Source organism: Cetorhinus maximus, chromosome 15 (genome assembly GCF_964194155.1).
Source record: "Cetorhinus maximus chromosome 15, sCetMax3.hap1.1, whole genome shotgun sequence".
Classification (NCBI taxonomy): Eukaryota; Metazoa; Chordata; class Chondrichthyes; order Lamniformes; family Cetorhinidae; genus Cetorhinus; species Cetorhinus maximus.
In genome coordinates, this window is record NC_135893.1 from 17,106,833 (window position 1) to 17,125,266 (window position 18,434).

At 42.5% G+C, this 18,434-nt stretch overlaps 1 protein-coding gene across 3 annotated transcripts in view; it reads right to left on the reverse strand.

The window, feature by feature from the left end:
- Window positions 1-5,159: 5,159 nt before the first annotated feature.
- Window positions 5,160-18,434, reverse strand: part of rnf207b (ring finger protein 207b) — a 40,706-nt gene continuing 27,431 nt past the window's right edge. For all 3 annotated transcript variants that reach the window (XM_078557925.1, XM_078557926.1, XM_078557928.1), the window contains 7 exons: window positions 18,229-18,353; window positions 13,735-13,921; window positions 12,856-13,041; window positions 10,346-10,397; window positions 9,365-9,482; window positions 8,313-8,408; window positions 5,160-5,692 (listed from right to left, as the gene is read on the reverse strand). In XM_078557925.1, coding sequence (XP_078414051.1) covers window positions 5,509-5,692; window positions 8,313-8,408; window positions 9,365-9,482; window positions 10,346-10,397; window positions 12,856-13,041; window positions 13,735-13,921; window positions 18,229-18,353 — 948 coding nt within the window. In that variant the 3' untranslated portion in view covers window positions 5,160-5,508. The remainder of the gene's footprint in view (window positions 5,693-8,312; window positions 8,409-9,364; window positions 9,483-10,345; window positions 10,398-12,855; window positions 13,042-13,734; window positions 13,922-18,228; window positions 18,354-18,434) is intronic.

Consider the following 18,434-nt stretch of genomic DNA (forward strand, 5'->3'; position numbering starts at 1 on the left):
GAAGGAAAAAGAAACGGAATACCAGTTTAAAATGCTAGCAGTTAAAATAGAGACACCAGGAGGTGATGCAGGACTTATGCCCAGAACAGAATCCAGTGGGGAGATGTTTAAATTTGTACAAGCTCTTCCAAAGTTTGAAGAAAGAGATGATGAAGCATTCTTTATTTCATTTGAAAAGATAGCTAAACAGATGAACTGGTCAAAGGAAAACTGGACATTGGCCATGCAGAGCAAATTGACAGGTAGAGCACAGGAAATTTATGCTTCACTGTCAGAGGGGATTTCTAGGGATTATGATGTGGTGAAAAAGGCCATTTGAGTGCATATGAGTCGGTCCCTGAAGCATACAGACAAAAGTTTTGTAATTTAAGGAAACAGCCTGGGCAAACTTACATTGAATTCGGAAGGATCAAGCAAAGTAGTTTTGACAGATGGATACGAGCATTAGGAGTTGAAACTACCTATGAAGTTCTCAGAGAGATCATTCCTTTGGAAGAATTTAAAAACTCCCTAGCTTCTGTAATAAGAACCCATGGGGAAGACCAAAGGGTTGCAACTGCTAGACAGGCAGCAGTAATGGCTGATGATTATGAGCTGATCCATAAAACTAAACCTCTTTTCCATCACCCTCATAAATTTGAAAAGGATAGAAAGTGGGAGAGTGAAAGGAAGGCAAGTAGCCAGGGTGAAAAATGGATAGCTGGGAAGACCTTGAGATCTCTTCCCCAGATCAGGAAGGAAGGTACTGAGGGTGGAGGTGAAACTCAAAGGCCTAAGTGTTTCCATTGTAATAAAGTGAGACACATTCATTCAGGATGCTGGAAGATGTGATAGAAGCCCATGGAGACTTATTGGAGTTCGTAAGAGTGAGTCCGAAAAGGGAACTCAAATGCCAAGGATCAAATTGTAACTTTACAGATAAGGGTCTGGAGGTAAACACTGCTGTGAATGCAGGTGAAGTGAATAAGTTGAGAGATATAAAGGGTTTTTGTCTAAAGGAAAGATAACCCCTTTTTCATCAAATGATGCAGCTAAGCCCATAACCAAATTAAGGGACACAGGAGCTACTTAAACTCTTTTGCTGGAGAAGGATCTAGTTTTCCCTCCAAAGGGTTCAATGAAAGCTAAAGTGTTGGTAAACGGGATAAGTGGAGTGTATATCCTGGCTCCATTGTACAAAGTGCAATTGGAGTGTGATTTGTTGTCTGGATCAGTGGTTGTAGGAGTGGTTAAGAAATTACCCGTGGATGGAGTTGATTTGCTCCTGGGGAATGATTTGGCAGGAGTGAAGGTTACAGCTTCGTCCATAATTACGGAAAGTCTGAGAGAGGCTAAAGAGACAGAACGGTTACAAGAACAAGTTCCTGGTATTTTTCCATTGTGAGGTAACCAGAGCACTGGCTAAACAAATTCCATCACCAGAGGTCAAAGGAATACCACAAGCAGATGTTAGCATAGCTGAAACTTTCTTTAAAAGATGAGGATAATTCAAAGGAAGTGTTTGGCATGTCTTCATTAATTGAGGCTCAGAAAGCAGATTTAAACAAGTTAGCACAGTCAGCTCACATTAAAGCTGAGGCTGAAGGAGTTCCGGAGTGCTAATACATTAAAAATGGAGTTCTGATGAGGAAGTGGAGACACCCTCACAGATCTGCGGATGAGGAATGGACGGTTGTTCATCAGATGGTGGTACCACCCAAATGTCATAAGGAGATATTGCGAGTAGCACATGTAATCCATATGGTAGGACATATAGGAATACGGAAAGCCCAAGCATCGATAAACAGGCATTTTACCTGGCCAATACTTCACAAGGAAGTAGTACAATTTTGTAAAACCTGTCATACATGTCAAGTGCTGGGTAAGCCTCAACATGTAATCAAACTAGCATCTTTAATAACCATACCAGTTTTTGAAGAACCATTCAGTTGGGTATTAGTAGATTGTGTGAGACCATTACCCAGAACAAAAGCAGGACATCAGCATATCCTTACAATCATGGATATGACAACCCAATTTCCAGAAGCTATTCCTTTAAGGACAATTAGAGCTATGGTGGTAGTGGAAAAGTTAACTCAGTTTTTCACTCATTACCAATTGAAATACAATCTGACCAAGGTTCTAACTTTATATTTAAAATTTTCCAGGACATAATCAGCAATTTGGATATCAAACAAATGAGGTCTACCGCCTATCACCCACAGACGCAGGGAGCTTTAGAGAGATACTATCAGACTCTCAAAATCATGATTAAGACCTATTGCCATGAATACCAAAAGGATTGGGACAAAGGATTAGATTCCTTACTATTTGGTACCAGTGATTCTCCAAGTGAATCTACTGGATCTAGTCCACTTGAATTGATCTATGGTCATGAAATAAGAGGTCCATTAAAATTGATTAAGGAAAAGTTCCTAAAACAGAAGGATGAATCCTCCATGTTGGATTCCGTGTCCATGTTTATAGAAAGACTCACAGGAACATGTAAAGTAGCACAAGAGCAGACTAATGGAAAAGAGTTGGAAACAAGTCAAGTCAAAATCCAACACGTGATCCAGAGCAGAGTAACAGTAAAGAGGCAAAATCCAGAAGTGGAGATCATAAACAGAGTAAAAGGAGAGAGTGAGGAAAAAGGGCCAAATCAAAATCTAGAAGCCAGGATAGAGAACAGAGTAAAGACAAAGGTAGAGGGAAAAGGGACAAATCTAGAAGTAAAGACAGGGTAAAAGAAAAAACAAAGGAAGAGAAAAACATGCAAACTCAAGAAGCAGAGGCAGGGAACAAAAACACAATGAAAACTGGGTAGTAGTGATGAGGCTGAACAGGGCAAGAGTACGAAATCAATATCAGAGGAAGTACTCTACAGTAGAAAAAGAAACTCTAGTATTGTTGTTGTCTCTTGAACACTTCTAAGTTTATGTCCGACACAATAACAAAGAAATACGAATTTACACTGACCATAATCCGCTGGTGTTCACTGAGAAGTTTAAAACTCAAAATGCAACATTGTTTAGATGGAGTCTATTGTTGCAATCATTCAATGTAAAGATTATTCACATTGCCAGTAAAGATAATGTGATCGCGGATGCATTGTCCCGGGTGTACATTACTGAAATAAACATAAGGGGGAAGGATGGATTAATGAATGTAAGTCTCATGTTTTTTTGTCCATGTGTCACATACCTTTCAAGGGTGGAGGCATGTAAAGAACCTATTTTTATTTTTCTTGGACTGTGGCTTTAAAAACTACCATGGTTGCAGTTAAAAAATATGTTCACTGGAACAGGATGAGGAATATCTACAAGGTTGCTATACTGGAACAGAGTGTGCCATAAAAGAACAGGATGGTGCCGGAAAGGAGTCCTGGACTAAGGGGAACTGCCTGGTGACAGCATTTTAATTGGCTCCTGACCAGGTGACCAGGTTTTTGTGTGGTAACAGTGCAGGCAGTACAGCTCCTAACCTGCAAACCTAAAATCTGTCTCTCCTGTGTTTGTAAGATTCCAGTAATTCTGCCATAATAGCCAGCTGGCTATTCCTTACATCTCTATCACATGCTTTCTCTGAAAACCGCTGTCAAGAGGAAAAGGGGGAAAATCACCAGTAGAGACATTGAAAAGCAAGCTTTTCAACCAGTGAACCACAGACTGGAAGTGCTGGGAATCCACCACGTGTCATCAACAACAAACTGCCAGGAATTTGGAAGACATCAATCAGAATCAACCCACCTGATCCTGTACTCCAGATTGGTGCTATTGAACTGTTTTACCTCACCCTTAAGATCCATGTTTTGTGTGTCTTATGTGTGTTTGTGTATAGGGGTTTAAGAAGGGGTAGAGTTTAAATTATAGTGTTAGAAATTAGCAGTTCATATTTCTTTCTTTTGCCACTAGTTAAAGACAATTTGTTCAATAAACAGTTATTTACTTATTAAGTTTACAAATCTGGTGCTCGTATTTTGTTAACCTAAATTAAACAGTTAGGTAGAATTGGGGCAATCTGGTGGTTTGGTCAAACTTTTCACATTTGTTGTGGCTCGGGGAACAGTGGAGCTTGATATTACAGCGCACTACCCCCAGTGAGTCGTGATAGTACCTTTCATTAGAACTCGTGCTGGTATGTAGCAGAACATCAACTTGTCATTTCTCCACTCAGGCACTGTTGTGTTTCCCAACACTTTTCTGTTTTTTATTTTGGCTTTCCAGCGTTTGCACTTTTTCCTTTTTTTAACACTCATTTTCTGCTGATTCACTTATTCTTCATTGCTTGGCTTATTACCTGCTTACTCCTTGTTGATTGGTGGATTCACCATCTGTATTTCTAGCTGTACAGTAACATTTGAGATGATCAGTAATATTCAGTTATCAGTGAATTGCTTTCAAGTGTGTGTGATTCCTGTAAGCGTGAAGCCTTTTACTTACACTGCATGCGCGCACTAGGTGCAAAACATTTAAATATATAAAAGATAGATTAATTTAGTAGGGACTGGTGAATCAACTGGTCACGTCTCTACTAAAGAGGGCAAAAAACAGCAAGGATTTCCAGTCCTAATCACTATCCAGAACCCCTGCTGCAAAGTATCTGTGTGAAAGGATACCTGTGCAAATGGGGTGGGTTTAGGTTGGACACCTGATTCACACCATGCCCAATTTGCACTCCATTTAAGCTTACAGAACATGTTCTCACCGAGCACGTTAGGTTTAAATCAGCGCTCGACAGTCTGGGCTCATAGGTGAAACATGTACAAGGTGTGCCTGTGGAAGTGTACCCAGAAAGGGATTAGAACATACAAAATTGTCGGATGGTAAAAATCCAGCTGGCCCATCAAGTCTGCCCCACAAGGTAATGGCTGGAACATTGGCTAAACACGTTTTTCCTCTCCCCAACATCCCACCCTGTGCAGCCACGTAATCTCCTGGAGAAGGCATTGCACATCTATGCCTTTAAAGGCGATAAATCAAAAACATTTTCCTAGTCGTTGAATTCTACGCAGATTTACCAATCCTTAATTATGTCTGTGTCATTCTGTGTGAGATAAACCCTTCGTAGCAATTCAGGCTTTTGTTAAAATAGTATACACAAAGTGCTTTGTAATCATACTTGTAAGAAACTGTATAAAATATGAGGAAAACCAGAATGAGAACAAACGGCAACATAAGGAAATCTTAGAGTTTACTCGTTATGCGTCTGTGTCACATTTTGTTTGTTAATGCTCCTGTGAGACACCCAGGGACGTTATACTACACGAAAGGCACTAGGTGCAAGTTATTGTTGTTGTTTGTCACTTGGGATTAATTCCCTGCTAAAAGATAATGGAACCAATGTTTTTATCCACGGTTATCTAATATTCTACTTTTAAATATGAATCTCCTGATTGCGCACTAGATCTGAGGTTGCAAAAATCAAATAGGGAACCTCATCAAAACTACGGAAAAGTCAATGTGTTGTATTTACATTCTGAGGGCTGTCACAGTTCACTGGAGTTGGTGTGCCTCTCATGCTCCTTTGCTATGAGGTGAGCTCCATCCTGTCAGAACTCTCCAATCCACACTTTTGTTTTGTCATCCGGTACAATTCCCTGGATTTCATCTCCGAATCCTCGGGCAGAATGTTCAGAGTTCGGCTGTCAATGACCTTGTCCTTGTTGTCAGTCAGTTTTTCTTTGTCTTCACTGGCACATGTGAGGTCATTCCTACAACGGAAACAAAATATTACACTTGTCTTTTTACCCAGTTTTACTCTGGAGAAATCCAGCTATCCTGCCCAGGCGCTTGTTCTATCGGTGCGAGCAGGCAGACATGGAATGTCAGCAGGCTATTCAACAATGGTGAGCATCATCTCTAAACTCCCAATCCTCACCTAATGTCTAAAGACGAGAACTTCTTAGCAGGAGTCACTGTGATCAGGAGCAGGAATTCTGGCTGATTTGTTTGCACCCTCCCTCACCCCACCCCATCCCACCATCTCCAGCTCAGTGGGTGTGAGGTCAATTCTGGTTACCCCAAGTCACCCCAGTCACAATCAACTAATTCAGTACAGACTGGGGTTTTAATGATGTATCATTTAGCACTATGGTTGGTGATGTATTTACTTCCTGGCCACAAGGGACTGCCAGTTTAAATTAAAAAGAATTATAAATTGTGCACACAACTTTTTTTTGTTAAGAAAGGTTTTAATACAAAAGAATACGAAGAATCTGTTTCTACGGGCAGGAGGGTCGGTAACTAGATAACACCGATTTACGAGCCAGTGAGAATTTTTTAATGCAAGTTATGATGATCTCGAATGCGCTGCCTGAAAGGGTGGTGGAAACAGATTCAATAATAACTTTCAAAAGGGAATTGGAGTTATACTTGAAAAGGAAAATTTTGGCAGGTTCTGGGGAAATAACAGGGAATGGAATTAATTGGATAGTTCTTTCAAAGTGCCAGAACTGACACTATGAGCCAAATGACTTACATCTGTTCTATATGTTTTATGACATTTTATTCTGAAAAAAGAGACATGTTGAAGCTTTTTGTTTTGCACTCACCAGGACACCTCACAAGAATACCAATATTAGGGGAAAATAATTTATACTGTATGTGACGAGTGTTGATTGGTTGGCAAATGGACTCTGATTTGTAAAGGCATTGCCATGGAGAATGCACCAATGATGGTGACTGCCAATTAACTGCCAAGCATTAGCGTTATACAATCGCGGAATCACATCTAATGTTGGAAACTGTTTTGAGTTTTGCAGGCACGGGCTGGTTGGGTACGGTCTGTACCCAAAGACTGACGGGTCATATCAAACGGCCTGTCCTAGCCACCATTCGCAATGAGCGAGGTACAGACCATACCCAACCAGCCCATGATTGCAAAACTCAAAATTTGCAAAACAGTTTCCAACGTTAGATGTGATTCCGCGATTGAACAATATTTGTTAAATAATCCTCAGTGCGCCAAGAATTACACTGACAACTAATTTAAGATCCTCTGTTGGGCTCACAATGTGGCGCATTTGCGTGTACTAGAAGCTACGTATATTAATACACGGGGCTCTGTCCTTTGCAGACAAAGAACATGTACACATATTGCGCCTGTTTCAGTTAAACAAAATAAATGACAGCCATTTGCTGACTCATTCCTCAGGGCAATGCCTTGACCAATCAGGGTAAAGCTGCCTGGTTTAAATTTCAAACAATGCTTGGCAGTTAACGGTCAGTCACCATCACTGGTGCATTCTCCATGGCAATGCCTCTGCCAATCAAAGTCCACTTGCCAACCAATCAGCACTCTCTTCACGTACAGTATAAATTGTTTTCCCCTTATATTGGTATTCTTGTGGGATGCCCTAATGAGTGCCAAGACGAAAAGCTTCCACATATCTCTTTTTTTCAGCCATATTCAAGTTCTGCTCTACCAAACGACTATGTTCTATTCTATCGCATCATGGTAATTGCACAGTGGCACACCCACAATTCCACTCTCTATCACATTGACTGTCATGGTGAGGTCTGAACTCCAGGAAATGAGTTACCCCAGGATAGCCATATGCACCACCCCCCCAACACCCAATCGCTGTTATAATTGTGGGGTATATTCCCATGATTTGTACCCTCTGGTAGTTTACCCAAATAAACCTTAATGATATGAGATTAGTCTGTGCATTCTGCAGGCTATTTGACCTTGGTATATATATTTTCTGGCAGCAATAGTCACTGGATATGCCAGTTAATTTTTCCTCTTACCCCATGGGTCCTGAGGCCAAGGATACTGCAGTGGCTTAGATCAAATACTTCAGAATAGATCTGCTACCTGTGGCTCAATGGGTATCACTCACCGCTGAGGCAATAGTTTGTGGGCTCAAAACTACTCCAGAAACTTAAGTACATAATTTAAGCTGACATTCCCAGTGTAGTACTGGGGGAGTGCTGCAGTATTGCATGTGTTGACTTTTGGATGTTAAATCGAGGCTCCATCTGCCCTCTCAATTGGATGTAAAAAATCCTGTGACACTAATTCAAAGTAGAACGGAGCAGTTATATTGGTGTCGTGGACCAATATTTATCACCCAACCAATGTTTGCTGTTTGTGGGAGCTTGCTGTGTCCAAATTGGCTGTTGCATTCCCTACATTACCAACAGTGACTAAATTTCAAAAGTACTTCATTGGCTGTAAAGCATTTTGTGTCATCCTGAGATTGTAAAAGGTGCTATATAAATGCATGCCAGTCTTTGGAATCTTGTTGCTCTGTCTGGTTCAGCAATTCACTGGATAACCCATTAGGGCTGGTGCTCATGGCAACTTTGCAAGAGAGGTCCTCCTACCTGTGCTGACCATCTGCTGTCACAATGGAGCTTTCATCATAAATCTTCAGCATGTTCTCTGTTCTGTCATCCTTCACCTCCTTTGGCTCTTTCAGTCTGGTAGAAACAAACAAAATCCAAGTGTTGGTAACAGGGACAGAGTCTTGAAGCCAAAGAATGGAGTGACATATTGTTCCAATGGAAGGGAGAAAGGGAGAGAAGGCTGTGCTGATAGGGTTAGATGAAGAAGGTTGGGGAAGGCTCGTGTAGAGCATAAACACTGGCATGGACCAATTGGGCTGATTGAACTGCCTCTGTGTTGTAAATTCTATTTAAAAACTCTGGTGAAGGGGCAAGGTCTATAATGCAGGACAGCACCAAGTTTGAAAGGAAGGGAGAGGTAAATCATGAAGTAGTGATTAGATATGGCCAGGTTTGGGTATTGAAAATCTGAAGCTTGTAGGAGCAAAGAGAAAGGTGAGGAAAGTAAGAAATCCCACAAACTCATTGCACCATTCCCTACTCTAATTCGTTCTGGGGAAAGATGCAGCAAGTATAATGCAAGGGGGAGTTGGTGTACAAGGCAGCTGTTAATCAGTCTAGAAAGTTAGTTTGGGTGAGGCGGCGGAGGTGAGGTTGACCATAGTTGTATCAGCAAACATTCACAGTCCCCCCCCGAATAGTGCTGGAAAAGACCTCTGAATTCAGTTTTTTTTAATTTCAAGAAGGCAGCTTATCCTCATGAAAATGTAAACATGTGGGAGCGCTATGGAGAAAGCTTCCTTTTTATTTCCACTTCTGGGTTATGGGAGGGCAAACTGACTCCAGGTTCCCACTTCTGATTACCCAGTGGTCCCAGTTGGGAATTAACGATCTGTGTTTGTGGATATTGGCTGAAGACCTGCTCTGATGCCTCTGCAGTAGAGAAATAGCCAACCTTCATGGTCTATAGATGGAGATAGGCCAGCTGAGAGAAGCTGGTGTCCATAACGCCCATTCTACTAACAGGCAGAGAGGAAAGGAACACTGAGAACTGAAGGGGGAGAGAAGTAGATATGAAGGGAATAACTAACCTGGGCTCTAGGCGTTCCTTCACTTTGGCAATTGAGCGGATGTATGGACTTATCTGGCGTGCAATTGTCATTAGGTAGGTGTTCTCTTGCTTGAGCAACGTCAGGTCGTGCAGTTGTGCTTGAAAATATAATGTAGAATGCAATTGAAGATCCTGTATTTATCTTATTGCAGTCACATGAATGTACATTCCACAATGGTACGACAATGAAGGAACGATGATATATATCCAGCTCTGTGTGGTGTGTGACTCGGTCGTGGCAGAAGACTCCCAGGAGAACAGCAGGAACTCTTAAGGAATGTCCTCAAAGCATCCCTGAAGAGGTCAACCATGCCCGCCAACTCATGGGAGATCCTGGCTTGTGACTGACCAAAATGGAGGAGGCTCATTTGGGAAGATACCAAACACATCAAGAGACTTCGGGAACAAGCAAAGGTGAAGTTGAGGCATCGGAGGGAGCGTGCAAACCTCCAATCAACCATCTGCCCAATTCTTCAAGCACTACCAGTTCTGCATGCGGCAGAACCTGCAGATCGCATATTGGATTATCAGGCAGCTCGGAAACCATTGAACCTCAGTGGGAGCAAGTCATCCTCCATCCTGAGGAACTGCCTAAGAAGAAAAGTGACATGGGAAGGAAATTTGGAGGTGTTGGTGTTCTCATGCACATGTAACCCTTGTCCTTCCAGGGTGGAGGTCATAGGGTCAGAACTGCTGCTGAAGAAGTCTTGGTGAGTTGCTGCAGTGCATCTCGTAAATCTCATACGCATTGAAGTTAGTGTGCTGGAGGTATAGGGAGTGAATGTTTAGGCAATTTGTCAATTAGCAAAAGAGATCTTGCAAACCAGGTGGCAAGTTGAGGCACAAAGATGCAGATATTTCACTGCCTCTTCCCATGATGGGGAAAAAACAACTTAAAGCAGTCCAGTCAAACAGGCGCATGAGTAACATCTGTGCGGGATATAGGCACAACTATTAATACCTTCATAAATCTCCTGCTCATTTGCAACTCTCTGGTATGTTTCCTCCCAAACCTAAGGAACAAAATAGAAAAATCAACTTTAGATAATCCTTCCTGTAGGAGGAAGATGTGCAACACTTATCAATAACTACTTGTGTTTTTTTTTAGCACCTTTAACTTAGATAAATGCCCCAAAACGCTTCACAAGGGTGTGACCAAAAGATTTCCCAGGGCCAGAGAAGGAAACATTAGGAGAAGTGACATTGGTCAGATATGGGTTTTAAGGAGGATTGTAAAGGAAGAGAGGGAGATGGAGGGGTATAGCATGGAGCTTGGGCAGCTGAAGGCATGTTGGGGAAGGGCAAAAGACTTGCATTTATTTTGTGCCTTTCCTGACCTCAGATTTCAAAATGCATTATTGTTGTAATATCGGAAATGCACAGCAAGATCCCACAAGCAGGAATATGATAATGGCTGGCTAATCTTTCTTTAGTGATGTTGTTTGGGGGATTGGTATTAACCAGTATACCAAGAGCACACTACTTCTGTTCTCCAAAATAGTGCCATGTGATCTTTACATCCGTCTGAGAGAGCAGATGGGATCTCAATTTAATGTCCCTTCCAAAAGGCAGCGCCTCTGACAATACAGCATTCCCTTAGTGCTGCACTGGGAGTGGCAGCCTAGATTTTGTGCATAAGTCTCAGGAGTGCAACTTAAACCCACAACCTTCTGACTCAGGTGAGTCCAACCAATTGAGCCAGGGTTGACACCTTGCACAAGAGACCACTGTAAGAGGGAAGGAAAGTTCTTTGCTTTAATTGAGTTGGAATGGTGATAGCCCTGTTGTGTTGTTTATTTACTGTCATTTTCGCATTGTCATTTGTTGATCAGGAAGAAATAAACAGAGCACGAATTCTGGGTCAGTACTGATATTCAGAATTCTTTTTTTCCTGTTTTGTTGTTTTGATGATTGTGATAATGTTGCCAGTGGGGAGACGGTGGTGTAGTGGTATTGTCGCTGGACTCACATCCCAGAGACCCAGGGTAATGCTCTGGGGACCTGGGTTTGAATCCCACCATGGCAGATGGTGAAATTTGAATTAAATAAATCTGGAATTAGAAGTCTAATGATGACCAAGCAACCATTGTTGATTGTCGTAAAAACCCATCTTGTTCACTAATCTGGAATAATAATCTGGCCTACATGTGACTCCAGACCCACAGCAATGTGGTTGAATTTTAAATGCCCCCTGAAATTAGGGATGGGCAATAAATGCTGGCATAGCCAGTGATGCCCATATACCATGAATGAATTTTAAAAAATCTTTCTCAATGGCCAACACTCACATTCAAAACATGTTTTCATCTAGTTTGGAGTTGAGAGAGGATGATATAGTTAATGACATTCCCTTGATGGATCAGTGTCTTGTAAGTAGCTGAACGATATAGACCAGGCTCAGTTAATCCTGGTCTGTGCTGAGTTAGCTGATCTCAGCTGGGGTGGCAACAGCAGTGAATGAGTTGTCTCATTGCCTCTGCATTAGCAAAGGTCAAATTGGCCAGTATTTCTAGTCACTATCTGGTGACACCTGCTGGGAAGTGCAAGTCTGGGAACAACGTGTGAAGACAGGAATTGGCTCAGCTATGATTTCTCACCCCCTCCAACTCCCACCTAAGGCTGGTGACATTTACAGTTAGAGTGTACATATTGTTAAAGGGCACTTGCCTGATTTTTATGGATTTGACCCACTCAATGAGTGCACTCCAGCGGATAAAACTGGTAAGAAAGTAAGTTCAGGCAGAACTTTTCCACCCATCGAACAAGTTTTGTCGAGTAAAGTTCCAGAGAAGGGCATTTAGGTGGATGGTATAAATTTAATTCAATGCCTTTCTATAGAGAGAAGGTTGAAGGATATGATGAGAAGCTGGGTGAATGGAGTTGATCTGTGAAAAGGGCCGGACATGTTTGATCCTAATGCCTTTCCTGTTACTGTAAGGATGCGATGAAAGATTAGTTTGGGCATAAAGGTGCCTCGATAGGGAAGTCCCAAACAGTGGTGCTTAACATTAGAGCTTGGCCATTTAGGAGTGAAATCAGGAAGCACTTTTCAACATAAAAGGCAGTGGATTCTAGGGATCAATTGACACTTTTGTTAGGTAAGGGTGTCGAGGGACATGGAGCAAAGGCTGATAAATGGAGTTAAGGTACAGATCAGCCATGAAATAATAGGGGCAGTATAGCTTACTCCTGTGCCACTAACTTGGTACAAACTGGCTGTCTAATTCAGAAGTCACAGACCAATTGGTAGAGAAAATGTAAAATATCATCTGATGCAATATAGACTCCACTCTGAGGCTGAAGCACATTGTTAACACAGTGCACACTCTGCATCTAACCTAGCTGTGCTTGTCTTGATAGTCCTTGAATGAAAGTATTCAATGCCCTGCATTAATTAATATTCCAATTTTTGATAAACACAAAAATTACACAAAAAACCTCTACAGTAAAACCATTAGCATCATGCTGTACCTCCTCAAACATGGTCCTCATGGTCTCCACAGAGGAGTATTGGGAAGAGATCTGAGTTTCCACCTGGATCGATTTCTGTAGAATCTCATCGATTGCATCTGTCTTGATGAGTGAGTGGTGCTTGGTCAGATCCCGATGCATCTCTTGCACCTGGTCCTTCAATGTCTGCAGCTCTGTCTGTAAGACCTGGCCAAATCAAACAATCACCGATCAGACACAGGAGAGGCCTAGGTAGTTCCAATATTTCTTCAGCCCTAAAATTTCCTCCCACCAGCCTCTCCACTCCCCAGCTCTCTTGGGAGGTGTCTTTCCTCACACTCACTACTTTCTACGACCTCACCCAAGTGGCATTTCCTCAGGTGTGAGCCAAGACAATGAATGTCGCCATGATAGTTACCAATGAAGAGCCTCTGAGCTAAACTGTCTACACACTGGACAGTAATCAGAAGTGGCAATCTTGGCTGATCCCCAACCCCCTGGCTAGGAACTCCAAAATCAAATGAAGCAAGCCCTGGCTGAGATTGACTACCTCATTGCAGACTGGGGATCAATCTTGGAAGCTTCCTGTAACATAAGAAAGAAATAAAGGCTTGCATTTATATAGCATTTTTCATAACCTTAGGACCTACCAAACACAAAATGGCTGTCATGTTTTCTCAGTGACAATGTTGCAGAATTATTTCATTAACTGTAAAACACTTTGGGATGTCCCTTAATCATGAAATGCAAGTCTTCCTCACTGACAGATTGACAGCCTATCCCACAGACATTCCACCAGACAGTGTCTCCCTTTGAACTTAAAAGCACCAAACCCCCTGGAAGTTGCAGGCTTGGAGAAACCTGGGTCTCTGGTCATTGCTCATTCCACATATCCCTTACCCTGAACGTGTTCTCGTAATTCCGGCAATGCTCCATAAAGGGGCTGTGGCCTCCATCTGCCAGCAGGACCTTGGTGCTAATGTAGCGATGGGAGGTGGGCTTGCATGTCACTGTGTTTGTTAGGGATATGTCTCCCATGGATGCACGAGAACCAGAAACTGGAAATGCCTTTGTGCCCACCAAGTTCCTGTAATTAAAGAAAACAATATGGAGCACAGTTAAAGCACAGATTGCAAAAGCCTGCAGAAAAAATGGAAGTGTTCTCTGAATACGTGTTTGCATAATGCAAATGTTATGAAATCAAGAGGTTCAGCTAGCTTACATTCGCAATCAACAATGAAAGAGGCTACGCAAGGAGAAAAAAATATCCTTTCTCTTACGTTCCTGCTTCTCTTGAAGGTGCCAACTGTTACTGAGATTCAGTTCCTTGGGCACCAGCACCTCACCCAAGTGTCGTTCAGTTGTAACATTAAACTAAGGCCCTGTCTGCCCACTCAGGTGGATACAAATGATTATGCTGCCCTGTTCAAAGAAGAGCAGGGACCTCGATGTCCTGGACTAATATTTATCCCTCAGCTAATATTCCTAAAACAAATTATCTGGTCGTTATTACATTGCTATTTATGGAGCCTTGCTGGGTGCATATTGGCTGCTGCATTTCCTAGATTACAACTGTAAAATGCTTTGGAATAGAAAGCCACTAAATAACTGCAAGTCTTTCTTTTCTCTTTTATCTCCTCCTAGACATTGAGTGTCAGCGGGCTATTCTGTGGTGACAACACAGTTAAGATTAGCTCAGCACGGATCATGGAATAGTCATCAGGAGCAGTACTCCTGGGTGATATTTTACCTCCTTTCTCCTCATCCTATCCTCAACTGCTTTTCTAACTGAGAGCTGGTAACTTAGCATGGAGTGTGGCTTAATTAAACCCAGACACTCGAGTGTATGATTCAGTTACTCACTGGATAAACTAATGAGCCATCGAGGCAGCTACCAAATCATAGAATTGTCATAATGCCGGAACGTATCCTGGAGGTGGTGGTTTTTACAGGGAGAGTACACATGGCCACAGAATTCAAAGAGTACGAGACACCATGTTTTGAGGAATTTGGCTATGCCAGGCCCTCAACCCTAAGGAAGATTCCATGAGGTTAAATATTGAGCCGAGTGTTGAAAGCATGAGGAGTAACCAAATTGGCTGGAAATTCAGGGGTACTTCAGATCCCTGCAGCTTCGGACTGTCATGGACCTTCATTTACTCTGATACAAAAAAACACCATAAAATCCAAGTAGCGAGAAAAGTGAATATTCACCGAGAAACAGGAGTGATTGCACAGGAGTTACAACCGGCAGTTTAGGATGTGCAGAAGAGGTTCTAGTCCACTGCAGTCTCAAGGATGAGAGACTGGAATGAATTAACAAGTGAATTAAAGCATAAGCAGCAACTTACCTGTGACGGAACTGTCTCTAGTTCTCCGATCACTCGGCTATAGAGTTCTGCTTTGAAATCTCTCGCAACTATCTTGCCTACTCTCCAGACCCTGGTCTCCTTGATGTTCCCCTCTCTCTGAGTTCCCTGTGTAACTATTTCACTTTGTGAGGGCCACATACTGACATCAACAAGACTAAATATAAACTATCCCAGTGAATTGTGTCCTAGACAGTTCCCTGAAATTCTGATAAAAATAGTGGCAGCAGGCAAGGCCTTGCTCCTGCAGGGGCCTCACTCGACTGGAGACGCCTGTCAATCACTCACAGGAGAAACTGGGGCTGAAAACTGCAGAGGATTTATGTGGAAAATATTACTGGGATTCACGTCATCATTCAGCAAAGAGCAGATAACGTGTTAATCCATCCAGCACGGCCTGTGCTGCCACACTGACTATAAAAAGCAGGTGAGTGCCTGACTGCCATATTGTGAGGTTACTGCAAAGCAAAGAGTGAGACAGTGCTGCCTGAGGTGGTTCATCCGCTGAATAATTTGTGGCATTTTTGCACCTAAAAGCAAAATACAAATGGATCATATACAGCTTTAAAAAGAAAATGCTTGCATTTGTATAGTGCCTTTCACAGTTGTAGGATGCCACAAAGCTGATGAAATGTAATCACTGTTGTAATGTAGGAAACGTGGTAATCAATTTGCTAATGGAAAGGTTCCACAAGTGAGAGAATGCTAGATAATATGTTTCGCTGATATTGTTTGTGGGATAAATATTGGCGAGGACATCAGGGAGAATCCCCCTGCTCTTCCTCGAAATAACGTCATGGGAGTTTGCACATTCAGCTGAGAGCTGACCCGAAAGACAGCGTCTCTGCCCATACCTCCATCAAATCTCACGGATAAATACAGGCCCGGGCAAGGGGTGATGCCCCTCAACCTCCATCCCACTATCTTTCTAGATTCACACGGAGGTAACGAATGGCTGCTTGCACTATTGAACCATACTCCAGTCCGAGCCTGGAGAGAGATAGAGGAAAGAATGGGGGAGAAATATAAAGAGGACTGAAATGAGTTTGCTACAGTCTGAAACATGTGGCCATGCCCAGCCCCCATGGACCACACAGCACCACAGTTCTCCACTGTTCCATATCTACATTTCCAAGAACTGTCAGATTTGGCAGACATAGCTTGGAAATATAACTATTCCATGAATTTAGATTATCCCCCCGCCACCTGTTAGCTGATAGAATGCAGCTCCACTTTAGTCAAGCACGGACTTAAGCTGTGGACTCAGCATGCTGCATACGCCATCTGAATTGCAGATGTTTCTTACAGCCCTATTATTTGGGATTGGAATCCCTGCGTAGGCCTGGTTTCAGCAACGAACCTTTGAGACCGGTCACCCCTGTGCCAAGATTGAATAGAATGAGCCCATATTCCCTGGAATTTAGAGGAATGAGAGGAGGTCTCATTGAAAGGTATAAAATTCTTAGAGGGATTGACAGGGTAGATGCTGAGAGGCTGTTTCCCCTGGTCACAGAGTCGATAACTAAGAGGTTAACCAACTACCAGGATAAGAGCTCAGCCATTTAGGACTGAGATGAGGAGAAATTTCTTAATTCGGAAGGTTGAGAATCTTTGAAATTCTCTTTCCCAGAGAGCTATGAATGCTCAGTCAATGAGTATATTCAAGTTCAAAATCGATAGATTTTTGCACTCAAAACAAATCAAGGAATATGTGGATTGGGCTGGAAAGTGGAGAAGAGGCTGAAGATCAGCCATGATCTTATTGAATGGTGGAACTGGTTCGAGGGGCCGTATGGTCTACTCCTGCTCCTGTTTATGTTCTTATATTTTAATAAGTTATCAGGCCCTAGAGAGTAGGTGGCTGGGAATGAGTTAACAGGCTGTACAGATGGCATGAGTGAAGCTGAAGACTTTTCCCTTTTAAGTATACCGTGTAAGGGACTGAGACCTGAAGCTGAGGCACTGAACTGGGCTAATTTAGGTGAACTGTTTGTACAGAGGGTTCATCAAACATCCCAGGTCAGGGGGTAGCACTGGGCTGGAAGCAGATTAAACCCAACCATGAAGACAGGGCACGAGGTGAGGTAGCAGAGTGTCAGCTCTTAGAACTATACTGCATCAACAGGTGTTCATTGCCTCTGTGAAAGGAGAAAAAAACTGCAAAGATAAGGAAAAATAAAAACAACTTCAAGACGTTTACTGACACAAGACTGAAAGTAACTGAAATGGTTTCTAGTCACCCTAATTTTTGTTGCATTCCAATAGATCATCAGGCCTCCCCAGATCATTCTATGATTAACTGGCTGGATTATTTTTCTGATCTTTAATTCTCATTCTTGTTTTTGAATCTCTCCCTGATTTCATCCCCCCCCCTATCTATGTAATGCCCTCCAGCCCCGAGATCTCTGCACTCCTCCAATTCTGGCCTCTCGTGTATCCCCAATTTCCTTCACCCCACTATTGGCTGCTGGCCTTCACTGCCTCAACTTTAAGCTCTGGAATTCTCTCCTTAAACCTCCCTACCCTCTCTCTTCTTGAAAATGATCCTTGAAAACCTGCCTTTTACCTGCCCTCTCGTCTTTCGATGAAACATTAAACCCAAGACCTTGTCTGCTTTCCCAGACGTGATGTGAAAGATCCCATGGTACAAGAAGGGCAGGGGATTATCCCTGATGTTCTGGCCAATATTTATCCCTCAATCAACATCACGCAAAAAACGGTTATCTCGTCATTATCAAATTGCTGTTTGTGGGAACTTGGTGTGTGCAAATGAGCTGCCGCGCTTCCTACATTATAACAGCAACTACATTGGACATAAACCACTTTCAGACATCCTGAGTTCATGAAAGGCGCTATATAAATGTAAATTTTTCTTTCCTAATAGTTCCTTATGTGGTTTGATGTCAAATTTTGTCTGATGTATGTAAGCAATCGTGGGACATTTTACTACATCAAAGGTGCTATATAAATGCAAGTTGTTGTTGATTCCTGTGCTATTAATCATGGTGTCTGCAGAACAGCTTACATTCCATTTCCACTGTTGATACCAGTTCCTGGGCCTCCTCCAGTCACTGATCCGGAACGCCGTTGGTTCAGGAAGAGCAGAGGTTCCAGACACCGTGCGAACTCTGGCCTGTACTCCGTGTTAATCTAAATAAAAAGAAATTCATTTAACTTTCAACCGTTGACCTTTCCCCAATGATGTTCAATTCCCAGTGCTCCAAACTGGCT